The sequence below is a fragment of the Dromiciops gliroides genome, chromosome 3, assembly GCF_019393635.1.
Source record: "Dromiciops gliroides isolate mDroGli1 chromosome 3, mDroGli1.pri, whole genome shotgun sequence".
In the NCBI taxonomy this organism is placed as follows: Eukaryota; Metazoa; Chordata; class Mammalia; order Microbiotheria; family Microbiotheriidae; genus Dromiciops; species Dromiciops gliroides.
In genome coordinates, this window is record NC_057863.1 from 358929425 (window position 1) to 358943939 (window position 14515).

General features: G+C 43.3%; 1 protein-coding gene across 1 annotated transcript in view; it reads right to left on the bottom strand.

Annotated features, from left to right (window-relative positions):
• The window catches only part of UBE4A (ubiquitination factor E4A), a 36631-nt gene extending 24774 nt beyond the window's left edge, over positions 1-11857 (bottom strand). Inside the window, 5 exon segments of the mRNA XM_043992717.1 lie at positions 1510-1622; positions 1964-2135; positions 2137-2159; positions 4625-4797; positions 11735-11857. Of these exon segments, the coding sequence (XP_043848652.1) occupies positions 1510-1622; positions 1964-2135; positions 2137-2159; positions 4625-4757 (441 nt within the window). The 5' untranslated portion in view covers positions 4758-4797; positions 11735-11857.
• Positions 11858-14515: the final 2658 nt, after the last annotated feature.

Here is a 14515-nt window from a genome sequence, read left to right on the forward strand (position 1 = left end):
CAATGCCCTTTTTTCCATTCTCATTCTCCTTGACCTCTCCTTTTCTTCCTCCCTACTACTTCACTTGGTAATCTGAAAAGTTCCATGGATTTAATTACCATCTCTATGCTGATGATTCAAATCTACTTTTTCTGCCCCAATATCTCTGCTGACTTCCAGTCTTGCATCTTCAACTGCCTTTCAGACATCATGAACTGGATGTCTAGCAGACATCTTAAACTCAATTTGTCCAAAAGAGAATTCATTATCTTCCACTCCAAACCCTCCCCACCTCCTACCTTCCCTGTGATTGTTGAGGGCAATATCACCCTCCCTGTCCTTCATGCTCACAACCTAAGAGCCATCCTGGATTCCTCATGTACTCTCACCCCTACCCCACATCCAATCTATTGCCAAAGCCTGAAGATTTCACCTCTACAACATCTCTTGATCATGCCCACATCTCTCTTCTGACACTCTTCGCTCCCACTGGTGCAAGCCCTCAACACCTAGACAACTGCAATAGCCCCCAGGTGGGTCTGCCTGCCTCAGTTCTCTTACACTCCAACCCACCCCCCATTCGGCCACAAAAGTGATCTTCCTAATGGGCAGGTCCAATCAAATCACCTCCCCATCCCCTCTACTTAATAAACTCCAGTGGCTTCCTACTGCCTCCAGGAGCAAATACACAATGCTCTTTGTTGGCATTCAAAGTCCTTTGTAACCTAGGCCCCTCTTACTCTTCCAGCCCTCTTACACCTTATTCTCTAACATACTCTTTGATCCAGTGACAGGGGCCTCCTTTTTGTTCTATGAACAGGACTTTCCATCGCTTGGCTCCAGTCATTCTCTTTGGCTGTTCCTCAGGCCTGGAATGCTCTCCTTCTGCCACTCTGATGATTAAATTCCCTGGCTTTCTTTAAGTCCCAACTAAAATCCCACCTTCTATAGGAAACCTTACCCAACCCCTTTTAGTTCCAGGGCCTCCCTTCGGTTAATTATTTTCTGCTTATCATTTCTATAGCTTTCTTTGTCTATACTTGCTTTTATGTTGTCTCCTCCATTAGATTGTAAACTCCTTGAGGGCAGGGGCTTTCTTTTGCCTCTTTTTGTATCCCTTGTGCTTAGCACAGTGCCTGGCACATAGTCAGTGCTTAATAAATGTTTGCTGATTCACTGACTAGAAGTGGAGTGGAGCCATATTCAAAACAAACCTGACACTGCCTTTTCAATCCACAGACTACATGCTGCCATGGGACATCGAGATGTCCTGATGTACTATGGGAGGGTGTCCAACTTGATCAACCATACTTGATTTTTCTTACATCAAACGTTGGGAGAAACAGTACCTATGCTTGCTTTTGGCAGCAAATATGTGAGGTATACCTGTGTGATTTCTGAAGTCACTACAGACTCATGGAGATATTTTAAATGCCTCATGATAAGCCGTAGGGGCTTAGAATCAAGCTTCTTTTACAATTACATATGACTTGCTCTTTTCCAGAGAACAAGTAAAGGTAAAAATAATACCTGCTCAATGTTGTTCATATCAAGCCAGTCTTGTTCATCCAAGTCTCCTGCCAGTTCCTCCAAATACACACAGCGGCTGGGGATCCCATTCCCACTTTTCATGCTTGGGTCACCTGGGAAATGGTTATCTGTTATTAAGGATATGTCTCTGTTTTACTCTGAATGCTGATCATGGCAGTATTTCTACTAATTTCTGAGTTCTCAGATGGCATAAGAATGGTCCCAATGAATACAAAGAAGTAAGGGAACTAAAGATAGAAATCTTCTCACTGGTCACAAAGAACCTTGCTGAAGGACGGATGCCAAACAATTCTGTACTGGACAAGATGCTCCTCTGAGATGTAAACTCCTTACTCCAGAAAGCACCATAGTTTTGTATGATTATAGGGAATATCCAACAGTGATCTTGATCAGAGTAAGAAGACTATGAAAATGGATAGAGTTGATGACTCACTGTTGTCCAGGGTGATGAGGAAAATCCTTTGGATCATGTGATTGATGTTGAGCTGCTCACATATCTCCTGCTGGGAACGGAATGACCGGCTAATCTCAGAGACAGAATAGTCGCAGTCATCCAAACTTTCCGACACACTGTTATCCGAGTCATCAGGGCTAGCTGAGGGATCAATCTGCCAGAAAATTTGATCTTGCTAAACATACATTTCTCTGGGGAAGGAAAACAATCCAATACAGGAAGGTAGAAAAGAAGAAAGAAAAATGGGCAATGTGGTATTTTTTAAACTATTAATTAACTACTGTTAGTCTCCTGGCCAGGGCAACTAAACTGCAGAATACAAACCCCAACTTTAACGTGACCACGGGCAAATTTTACAAAGAAGAAGATTGGGTTCCCCCCACCCCCACTATAGTTGTACTTCTCCTTATGAAAATAGCAAAGCAAGCTTCCTGGCAGAATCCTGGAACATAAGTCAGTGTACACTTACTAAAGTACAACTCCCTTCTAAAAGGCATCTTAAAGAGCTACGTCATTCAAATATGGTTATCACATGGGGAGACTGAAAAAGTGGTGTCATTCACTAAAAGTCATAAGCTATTTGGGGCCTGTCAGTCCTCTCTTACAGACTAGTGGAATCACATTCTGAAAATCCATTGAGACCATTCAGAAGCAGGCTCTGTTTTTCTGTAGTAGGGCTTATAAAGAATGAGTTTCAGAGCAGGAAGATAAAGCTTTTGGCACAGTATTAATTGCTGATGGAAAACAAGTTGGACCTGATGGCATGATAAACCCAGGGGAATTGAAGTAGTCCTGATGCCAACCTTGTCCCAACAGAGCACATGCCAGAACTGTTACCGCTGTTTGCTGTCTGTCTGGCTCCCAATTTCATATAGTCTAACTTTCGCTTCCTGATGTACATAAACCATACAGATTTTCCTGTTTACCAGAGTAAGTTTGATACCAGTCATTTAGAATATATTTTCTATTACTTCATTTTCTGCTGTTTTTCATTTCTCAATCTTCCTCCTCCTCTTTAATCGCCCTAATCTCTTATATGAGGTGGGGAAGGAGGAGCTAGGGCATCAGAAGTATAACAGGTAACTATGGAAGGAGCTTAAAAATATCCCTGAAACCTTTCAAAACATTATCAGCACAAAAACCTTTCCTATTTCCAGTTTTTATATTTTATTTTTATTCTGAATTGAAGAAACACCAAAAAAGGAACATTACAAAATACAAAGTAGAACAAAAAAAAGATTACATGAGAACACAAATCTCTATCCCTAGTTTTTATCCCACTTTCTTCCCCTTTTCATGCTGTATGTTCCCATTATCTCCTCTTAACCTCTCCTTTCTTTCAACAAGAGAGTCTATAATTCAGACAAGCATATTTTCAATCATTCTTTCTTTTTTTTTTTTTTTTGTGAGGCAATTGGGGTTAAGTGACTTGCCCAGGGTCACATAGCTAGTACTTGTTAAGTGTTTGAGGCCAGATTTGAACTCAGGTCCTCCTGAATCCAGGGCTGGTGCTCTATCCACTGTGCCACCTAGCTGCCCCTCCAATCATTCTTGAAATGGAAAAATAAGGAAAAAGTGTCAGTAAGTCTCCTCCACTAATGATGAAGCATAGAAACCCTATGATACTTTCTCCTTTTTTTTGGTAGAAGCACACTATGGTATTTAGGAAATTATGGGAGCAATCAAAGTGATTAAGAAACATCATCCTATTCTACATGGGAAAACCCAGATCCCTAGTCATCCTATGTCTGGTCCCATTTTCTGATGAGTGTGAGGAAATGGGTTCGGTCAGTAACACAACCACAAAACTCCGGAGCTGCAAGAGATTTCGGTGATCAACTAGTCCAATCCCCTCATTTTACAAGTGAGGAAACTGAGGTCTGTACAGATTAAGTGACTTGCCTAGGGTCACACAGGTAGTGAGGATTAGAGACAGGTTTTGAATCCAGGGTCAATAGTCTTTCCACTGTACCAACCTGTCTAATCTTCTTACATTAGGGTATGGGATCAGTGTTCTTTTTTTTTTTTGGGGGGGGGGGTTTAGTGAGGCAATTGGGGTTAAGTGACTTGCCCAGGGTCACACAGCTAGTAAGTGTTAAGTGTCTGAGGCCGGATTTGAACTCAGGTACTCCTGACTCCAGGGCCGATGCTCTATCCACTGCGCCATCTAGCTGCCCCCAGTGTTCTTTCTTAAGGGGTTTATTCTAATAGCATTTTGATACAATAGAACACAACTAGTAGAATAGGAAGAGTTACCCCTGAGAGGATCCCTGTGGCAGTGAACCTAGGACCAAGATCTTCTGATTATTTATTCTTTTCAGGTCAAAAATCTTTTCTAGAGTTTCCCTTTACGGCTTCTTATCTACACTGAAACACCCCCAGCTGAGCATGTTAAAAAAGACAATTTGGGACGTTTTTTACGAGGTGCTTTTTGACAGTACTAGAAAAAGTGACAGCTTGACAGCTCTAGGTCCACAATGAGCATCTGTCCCCTTGGAACCACCTGTTAAACCTGGCACTTTTCCTCTGTGAAAAAATTCTGACCTGCTACAAACTCTAATTCCATTTCTAATTGTGGCCCCCAGGCACACTGGATTTGGAAAGTCCCTATTCTGGGTCATCTTGTCTGCTGCTGTTGGCTCATACACTTACCAGATTGCTGCTTCAGCTGTTCCTTCTGGATCGCTGCAAAGTGCTTGGCATCAGCCAGGGAACTGAAGAGAGCAGCAAAGGGGTTACTGGAGATGTTGTTGTTATTGTCCTGGTCTGTCATTTCACTTTAAAGTAGACTCCATCCAGACCTGGGGGAGGGGCTACAGAAAGGGCAGGTGTCAGGAGCAGAAGGCCAGCCAAACAGCAGCCATTATAATTCCTTAGATTTTTTTCCTTCCTTTCTCTGTAACACGTATTTTGAAGGGATTCTGGAGGCAAGATGATTAGTGTTTCAAGGTTTAAGGTATCTGGAAGTAAAATAGCTACAAATTTACCTACTGGAGGAAGTGATTGGGCTTTATGGTAGCTAAGATGAAAGAGACTAAAATGAGATCAGGAAGATGCATTTGCCACTCCTTTTTTTAAAAGGGAGAGGATAAATTAAAAAGGGAAGGTCTGATTAAAGGGGAAAAAAAGATAGCTTGCTAAGAACAATAGCAACAATACAGCTATTTTCTTTGAAAGAAATAATTGACTTTCCATCACTAGCCTGAATGAGCAGCTTCTTGCTTATTTACATGAATGATGAGAATGAAGCATTGGCTCAAATTGTAGGTTGGGCAAATGGAGTCAGAGCTAGGACAGAGCTGGGGGACAAACAACCATAATCTTAGAATGGCAATTCCTGTGCAAACAAACGAAGTGCCCAATAAAAATTAAAGAACTATTATTTCTCAGTCATGCTTCTAGGCTTAATTGTTCAGTGGCTTTCTAGACCCACTAAAATATCCAGATCATTTTTTATTACATTTAAGAAAGACGAATAAATAAATCTCAGCTTTGGGAGGTCCAGCACATAAACTGAAACTGACTGGTAACTTGGGACCATCTAGTGAGTGTGCATTTGACAAGATTTTGCTGATCAAATTTCCCCATTCCGAACACAGCCTGAATGGTCAAATGACCTGGTATCCCAACTAGATGTTACCCTCCTTTCTAAAATTTCAGCTGAACCTGAACGAAGGCCAGAGAACAGCCCTATGACTCTGAAGGAGAAAGAAGCAAAAGAAATGATAGACATAGCCTGTATTTAAGGACAACAGCCTCAAAGGAGGTCAAGGAAGGTCAGGGGAGCGTGTGCAATAACAATTTGTATTATAAAAACACTTTTCAGTTTATAAAGCACTTTCCTACTAATCACCATGTGAGTTGATGCCAATATTATATTTCCATTTTACTGGTTCGAAAACTAAGGCTCAGGCTTTGCCCAAGGTCATAAAGCTAGTAAGCAAATTCAGGTTTCCTAACTCCAAGTCTAAGACTCTTGAATAGTTCTACTTTTCATTTTGTTGCGATAGGACAGGATTACTCACAGAACCATATAAACAAAATTAATAACGTTTGAGGGCTTATCTTCATCTCTAGGAGGAAGAGTCTATTAACACATAGTTTTCTATTCAGTGGTACTTCTACCAGTTGCTTTTCTGAGCGATTCCCGTATTTTCTGCAATTGAGCAAATGGCCAATTAGGAACAGTTGTTCTTTGTTTTTGAAGAGGACTGATAAGCTCACGGAGTGATGTTTTCACTTGTACATGAATTGGATTTAAGTGAGGCAGAGTTGCACAAAGTCATCAGCTTCACTCTCTCTTCCCAAGACAAGTCATGATGACTGGAGATGGAGTGGATGACCTTTGGGTCTTCAGTGTCAGACCAAGCCACCTTCGAGGCCTCTGGAACAAATTGTTCTCACCCACCCATTCTGCTGGGGAAAGCCATCACTTGCTTGGGATAGACATCCTCCTAATTTACCTTATGAGTCTGAGGCCTATTGGTTAACCTCAACCAGGATTAGCCCATCTGCTGATGTGACTGCTGCATATGCTATGGTTTCTTGGAGGCACAGGTGAGAGTTGGGTGAAGATGGACACCAAAGGTGGATGAGTAGCCCTGAAAAGGATTCAGCAAGCCCTCATATCAGAGGTGCTGGTCCTCCTGAACATCCCACACATCTCATTAGGATGGTACTCACAACTTAGGCAGCTGTAAATTTCTTTTCAGCATGGTGCTGAGCTCTATTGTACCAGGTAAGTGCAATGTTAAAAGTTGTTGCATACAATTTAAACAAGCTCAGTAGCTCATAAAGGGATATGGGATAAATTAACAGGGAAACAGAAATAACAACATTACTACAATGAGTAAGTGGCAATTAGCTGAGAAGCTAGTGTACAGTGTTTCCCTGCCAATTGGCATATGGAATATGAATTAACTTTCTGAGAAATTCAAAACTACTGGATAGGCCACTCTACTTGAGGCACAAAGGAATTCCTAGGAGTTATCTATGGCATGCAGATCTTGAAGCCTATGGGAAGCTACATTTACCATGCTCTCAATAGAAGGAAATGAATTGAATGCTGCCTAGCATGGTATAGGAGTACTGGATTTAGTCACTAGGGACCTGGTTTTAAATTCCACCTGACAATTACTGGTACAGGCAAATCTCTTGATTTCTTTAAAACTCAGATTCCTGATCTGTAAAATGGGGATAATTATACCTGTTGTTCCTGCCCTCCAGAAAGACCCAGGGAAAGTCCCTTATCTCCACAGTTCTCCTGGCAATGATTTAAGGTTATAAGTTGTGGAACAGTTACCGATCTATACTGAAAGGAGTTTCTTCACCAAAACCTCCCCTATACCAATGAGATCAAATGTCAAGACCAAAAAATCTGTAATCACAATGAGACCTTTGTGAGGATCAAATGAAATCATATGTGTAAAAGTAGTTTTCAGACCTTACAATGCTACAGCAACATTGGCTATTATTAAGAACATAAGAGAGAAAACCTCTAGGGCTATCAAGAATGACATGAAGATTTCAAACCACAGTTCACTTAGTATTCCTGGAAAATACAGAAGAGGTAACACAATCTCAAAACCCTTTACCACCTTATATGAAATTAGCTTGATTTGGATGTCCTTATGACTAATGTACTGATAGCCTTCTCTAGCACAAAGGCTTTATGTAATACTGAGAAGCAGTTTGGCAGTAGAAAGGTCACTGGACATGGAACACAAGGACCAAGTCAAGGCCCAACTCCTCCACTCACTGGCTGTGTTATCTTGGGCAAGTCACTCAACTTCTGGTCTTTAAAATGGCGATGCTATTTTCATATTTCAGAATGCTCTATGGAAGGAAGATACATACTCTTAGTGCCTCAGAAGACTAAATGGGTTTTAATCTTTCTTTCATTAGCTCATCTTTTCCACAGACACTAGGATTGGTCGAGGTGCACTCCTACAACTAGAGAAGATAAGATCGATCCTTGCACGTGTCCAAAATCAAGGCCATTCTCTCTAAACCTGCAGCTCCTTTTGACATCCCTACTTCTGAATATGGTAGCATCTGATTCCCTCAGGCTCCCACACCCCTAACTCCAGGGTCTTTGACAGTCCTTTCATGGTTCTTTTACTTGTCTGACTATTCCTTTTCAAACTCTTTCACTGGATACTGTATCTCAAACCCCACATATCCTTCTCCTCTCTTTTCAAATACAATCATTTACAAAGTCTATTGATTCCAACTCAAAAGTTATCTGAAACATGTTCTTTACTCTCTATTCCAAGCTACTCTCACTCCAGTACATTACCTCTCTACCTGCTTAGACAGAGCTGCAATAGCCCTCTTTTTCCCATCTTGAATCTCTTTCCTTCAATCCATTCCTCACTGCCACCACTGGCAGAATTTAAAAAAAAACAACAAACAACCCATACTTCAGCAGACTCCTCATACCTACCATGTGAAATGTCTTTGCCTGCATTCAAAATCCTGAGCATTTTGGCTTTTCTTACCTGTCTAGCTTTATTTCATCCCGCTGCCTCATGCACTGGAGTATACTACAACCAATCTGAGCTATGCTCACCACCACCGCCTCCTTCATTAACCCCTTTCTATCAATGCTCACATCATTCTTTTTGCCACTTACTACTTTCTTACCTCACATCCTTTAAAGCCCAATTCCTCCTGTAGCAAACTTTTCATATTTACCCTGAAAATAATGACCTTTTCTTTCCACCCCTAGATCTTACACTATACTTTGCTTTCTAACTCTTTAATAAGCTTATATAATTGTGTACAGTTATCTACACTATATTGGTGTCTTATTCCCTTATTAGACTCTAAGCTACTTAGAATCACAGGATTGAAGAGGTGGAAAGGGAATTCAAGGTCATAGTCCAAACCCCTTATTTTATAGACAAGAAAATCCGGGCCCCAAATGTTTAAGTGACTTATCCAAGGTCAGAGGTGATATTCAGCAGTACCAGAATTTGAACTCCAATTCTAAGTCTCCAAGTGAAGCAGTCTTTTCCATGTACTAAGCTGACTCTCCTAAGTACAGGCAGGCCCATTCCTCATTCTGTTGCCTAAGAGAGGGGAGCTCTCCTTAGGTGGTATGGTGGAGTCTATGGACCCTAACACTACTATGGTTTCAACATTGAAGGGAACGATAAATTTCTAGTAGAACTTAGTGAAGATAAACTTGTGATTCTTTTCATATCCAAGTCCATGGAACACCAGACTCAGTGGGTTAAGAACTTCTGCTAGAGGCAGCATTGTGAAATGCAGTTAGGTGGTAGAATGGATAAAGTGCTGGGTTCAAATTCTGCCTCAGACACAAGCTGAGTGGCCATGGGAAAGTTACTTAACCTCTGTCTCCCTCGGTTTCCTCACCTGTAAAATGGGGATAATAATAGCACCTACTTCTCAGGATTCTTGTGAAGATCAAATGAGTCAATATATCTGTAAAAGTGTTTTTCAAACCTTTTTAAAGAGCTACATAAATGTTAGCCATTATTATAAGTGAATAGCAATGGGCAGCTAGGTGGTACAGTGGATAAAGCACTGGCCCTGGATTCAGGAGTACCTGAGTTCAAATCTGGCCTCAGACACTTGACACTTACTAGCTGTGTGACTCTGGGCAAGTCACTTAACCCCCATTGACCTGCCAAAAAAAAAAAAAAAAGTGAATAGCAATGAACTTAGAATCAAGAGGTATGAAAACTACAGAGAAACTCACTAGCTCTATGACTCTGGACAAAACGAGGTTAACGAGAGAAATTTTCAGGGCAGGTGCCAAATAATATCTCGAATGTTCTTGTCCACTCTGATACACACAAGTGTCTCTGTCCCTACAAGACAGAACCACCATTCTCATTACCAAATTTTGCCTATCCATTGTACTATTTTTTTTTAACTTTTTTTTTTGGTTTTGGGGTGAGGCAACTGGGGTTAAGTGACTTGCCCAGTGTCACACAGCTAGTAAGTGTCAAGTGTCTGAGGCCGGATTTGAACTCAGGTCCTCCTGACTCCAGGGTTGATACTCTATCCATTGCGCCACCTAGCTGCCCCCCCTTCCATTGTACTATTTTATGCTATGAACTACTGCCAAGTATCAAAGGGCAAGCCTTTTTGGATATTTTACACATGCTTTTTGACATCAGTGTTTGTCTCAATAGAAGAGGTAACTTGGACTACTTGTAAAAAACCCATTGATTACTAAAATGAAGCCTTATGGAGTCACACCATAAGCTCACCTACTTCAGATGTGTTCATAGGAATCTACCTTCATTTCAATTGTGCCCACTTCACTAAAGGTACAATATTCTTCTTGAAAAATAATTCACATTTATGTAGTGCTTTAAGGCTTACAAAGTGTTTTATTCTACAATAACCCTGTGAGGTGGGTAGTATTATTATTTCTATTTTTACAAATGAACAACCAGGTTGAGAGAAGTACCTAGTTTAGGGTCAAAGGATTTAGAGATGGAAGGGACTTTGAGGGTTGGTGTTCTAGGCCCTAGCTTCTTAAACTGTGGGTCTTGACCCCAAATTGTGTTGAGTAACTGAATGTGGGGGGTTGAGAACAATTTGGCAACAATAAAAGGTTATGTATGCCTATATACCGGGGTCAGGTAAACATTTCTCAGGCAAAAAGGGGTCTCAAGTGGAAAAAGTTTAAGAAGCTCTGCTCTAGGCAAACCCTGTCACTCGGCAGATAAGGAAACTGAACACTTGAGGCAACATGCTAAGGTCACATAGAAATAGGATTGGAACCCAAATCTTCAGGCTTCAAATCCGGGGCCTCTTTCATTATGTCATTTAGTCTATCTGCCACTTTAGACTATCCACCTCTCCAAAAACAGGTCTGGGAACAATTTAACCAGGATTTCACATGCCTCGTCAGACCAAAAAAAGCAGTGCTATTCCTTCTTGGGAGTCCAACTTCGTCTCAAATGGGATCCACTTGGGCCAAGAGTCGTGTGGGTAACATAATCCAGTAAACAGGCCTGGGGAGCTTCGAGATGAGAGAAGGGAATACAGCGCTGGAAAGGAACGTGAGGCGAAGGCAAAGCTTGGGAGGTGACTGTCTTACTAGAAACCCGTCAGGGGTCTCCGGCTGACCAAAGCCTCGCTGGCAGCGGGGCCGCCGCTACACAGCCCGAGAGCCCTGAGCTGCAGCCCAGCCTCCTCTAACACCCGGCTCCACGCGAGCTCCAGGGACCTGACGGATCGCCTAGTCAACTTCCTCACTTTTACTCGCGGTCACCCGGGGAGAAGCCGCTGGACAAGGACCAAGCAGAAGCGGCGGTCAGAGCCACTTTCTGGGAGCCGACCCGTCTGCGTCTCCCTCAAACCCTTCCTTAGTCCTGCGACTCTCCTCGCCTGGGGTCCCACAGACGAGCCTGGGTCAGAGCCAAGACCACCGCCCGCCCCCTCCCTCCCTCCACGCGTGGCACACCCTAAAGGAGGAATGTCAAAAGAGACTGCGACCCTAGGGCGTCCACGGCCCTCACCCACGTTTCTCTTCCCGAAGCCTCCCCAATAAAGGGGAGGGGGGCTTCAGGGGCGTACCGAAGCCGAACACCGCGGGGTGGGGGTGCAGGAAGAAAAGGGGTCCCGAGCTCAAGACAGGGGACTCGGGGGGAGGGAAGCCGTCTGGCAACGGGGTCCCGGCCTCCGGAGGGGGCGAAGGGATCTGAGCAGATCCTGCCGGAGGGTCCCTGCGCCGCCGCTTCCTTCACGGGACGCACTCCTTCTTACCGGGGCCTGAGGGGGCCAGCGGCAGCAGCACCGGGAACTCTCCGAGGCCAAGGGCTTTCAACACTTCCGACTCAGCCCCGGCAACCGGAGCTGACGTCATCGACCAGGCGCCCATACCTTTTCGCGTCACACCAGGGCGCCGGAAGTGCTGCCCGTGGTCGAGAGGGCGGCGGCGGCGGCGGCGGCGGCGGCGGGGGGGGGGGGGGGGGGATGTGGGCTAGCCGTCTTTGCGTCTACTTCTCGTGGAGGGGTGGGATGGGGTTCGGGGTGGGCGGACGCCAGGAGATGAAAGAAAGAGTCTCTGTGCGATCAAACGGAATCAGCACCTTTCCCAGTCCTTCCTGTGGCACGGGGCGGAGAGAAGAAAAGCAAAGCCAAACAATGGGCATGGCATGGCACGCCACGTGTCCTTGTGATGCCAGCCCTGCTAAAATATAGGATTATAGCTTGAGAGCTGGGCGGGGCTTTACAGGTAATTTAGTCTAATCCCTCATCGGGAACCAAGTGGAGACGGGCTTTGTTTGAGGTCACACAATGGTGGAGCCCCATTGCAACCCGCATTTTCTGACTTCAAGTCCAGCGTTCTTTCCACTAGCCATCCACAGGATGTCACTCCATGATAGTCCAAATCCAAGCACTCCCAGAATGCCTTTGTTGTGTAATAACGATAGTGAAATGTTATGAGGTAGAATTATTATAACAAAACCTCGCGACTTTGAATCGTGTCCCCCCAGCCCAGGATAATCTGTAATGTAATGAAAAGATCACTCATCTATAAAGTCTATCATTTAGCAAAAGCTTGTTGAATGACAACAAGGAATTCCTGTAATTATTATTATTATTATGCATCATATGGATGACTAGTGGAAAGAGTATTGGACTTGGAGTGAGAAAACATGAATTCCAATCAGGGCTAAACTGGCAAAATATTTGACAACTGACTCTCCAGAAAAAAACAACCAAAACGTTACACACCTCCATTCAAAATTTAATTTGCATTGTTAACATTTCCTCCATCACTTTTTAAAGTCTAGACAATCAGTGGAAATAAATAAAGCCCTAATTTGAAGTGTTTACTGATTTCCAAGGTGTAATTGCTCACACTGAAAATTGAAGAATTAGCTTTGTCTGTATGAGTGACACCAGTACAGCGGCAGCCAGGTCGATAGAACACTGGTCCTGGAGTCAAGAGAGCCTGAGTTCAAATATCATCACCTCAGACACCTACTATCTCTGTGACTCTGGGCAAATCACTTAACCCCAATTACCTCAAACATCTAGTCATCCTGATATATGTCTTTGCCACTGGACCCAGATGGCTCTGGAGGAGAGGGTGAGGTTGGTGACCTTGCACACAGCCCTCCCTCTCTTAAATCCAATTCACTGGTCCTCTTTCAGAATGAAGGAAAATGATCTTTAAAGCCCCTTTTAACTTTGCGTGTTGAACATCTTTTATCCATTTCAGAGAAGAGTATGTTTTACCTGATGCCAGCTCCCCCCACTCTTGAATGCTCTTCTTGCATACCCCGTTTATGAGAAACAGCAAGTTCCACCCCCTTCTTCCTCTGTTATAACCACTGTGGGGCTTTGCTCAGGTGAGCTCTCCCCTCTTGCTATCTTGAAACACAAAATCTTGCAGGCTACATGTGTCTTTGGCTCATCTGTAGTTGCAGTGGGAGGCTACCAGCTTCTTTTCCTGTGGTGGTTGGTGCTGGCTTCATTGGCAGCCCCCCTTTCCTATTGCCTATGAGATTCTGTCTGACTTTTTTGTACAGTTCTGGTGTAGAAGTTGCTTTAGTTCTCATTGGATTTCTTGATTGTTATATGGACTGGTGTGAATTTTTGGTTTTTTTGGAATAGGTGTGTGAGAGTGGCATTCAGGCAGTCATGTTGGACAGATGTCTGGTGTTGACTCTGTATGACCCATAGGAAAGGGACGCCTTCCCTGGTGACTTATTTTTTTTCTAAAAGGAGTGCAAACCACAGGGTGGTGCTATAAGTCTGAAGGACCACTTAAGCACTGGGTGGAAGGTGGAATTCACTGAATCAGGAAGGAATATGTTATCAATTGTTTATGGGTTTCTCTGAATCCTTTGTGTATTTTGTACATTTCCTGTGGGACAGAATAAAGGTTGTCCTATATCTAATATATATACTGTTACCTCGAGTGCTTATATGATGAGTTCTGGAAACTTTTTGTTTTGTTTTTTGTCTTTTTTTTTTTTGCAGGGCAATTAGGGTTAAGTGACTTGCCCAGGGTCACACAGCTAGTAAGTGTGTCAAGTGTCTGAGGCCAGATTTGAATTCAGGTCCTCCTGAATCCAGGGTCAGTGCTTTATCCACCGCACCACCTAGCTGTCTTCGGGAAAGCATTTATTAAGCACTTACTGTGTATCAGGTCATATTTGTGGAGATGATTAATGAATCCTTGGGAACTACTGGGGTGATTGAGAGTATAGAGAGAAGAAAGAAGGTCTAGGATAGAGCTCTGGGGTTTACCCTTAGATAGGGGTTAGTATATGGATGATGATACAGCAAGAGACTCATAAGGAGTTCTTGAAGACCTTCAAGTACTAAATAAATGTGAATTCTGATTATTAACAGGCAGCAGGGGTGTAGTGGGGAGAGCTTCAGAGTCTGGAGACCTGAGACCGAGTCCTTATTCTGCCACCTAAGAGCTTTGGAATAATGGGCAAATCACTTCCCTTAGTCTGCCTCCCACTGGAATGAACCTTAGCTTCCTCCAGGATGCAACTGAGATGCCACCTCCTACAGTAAGCC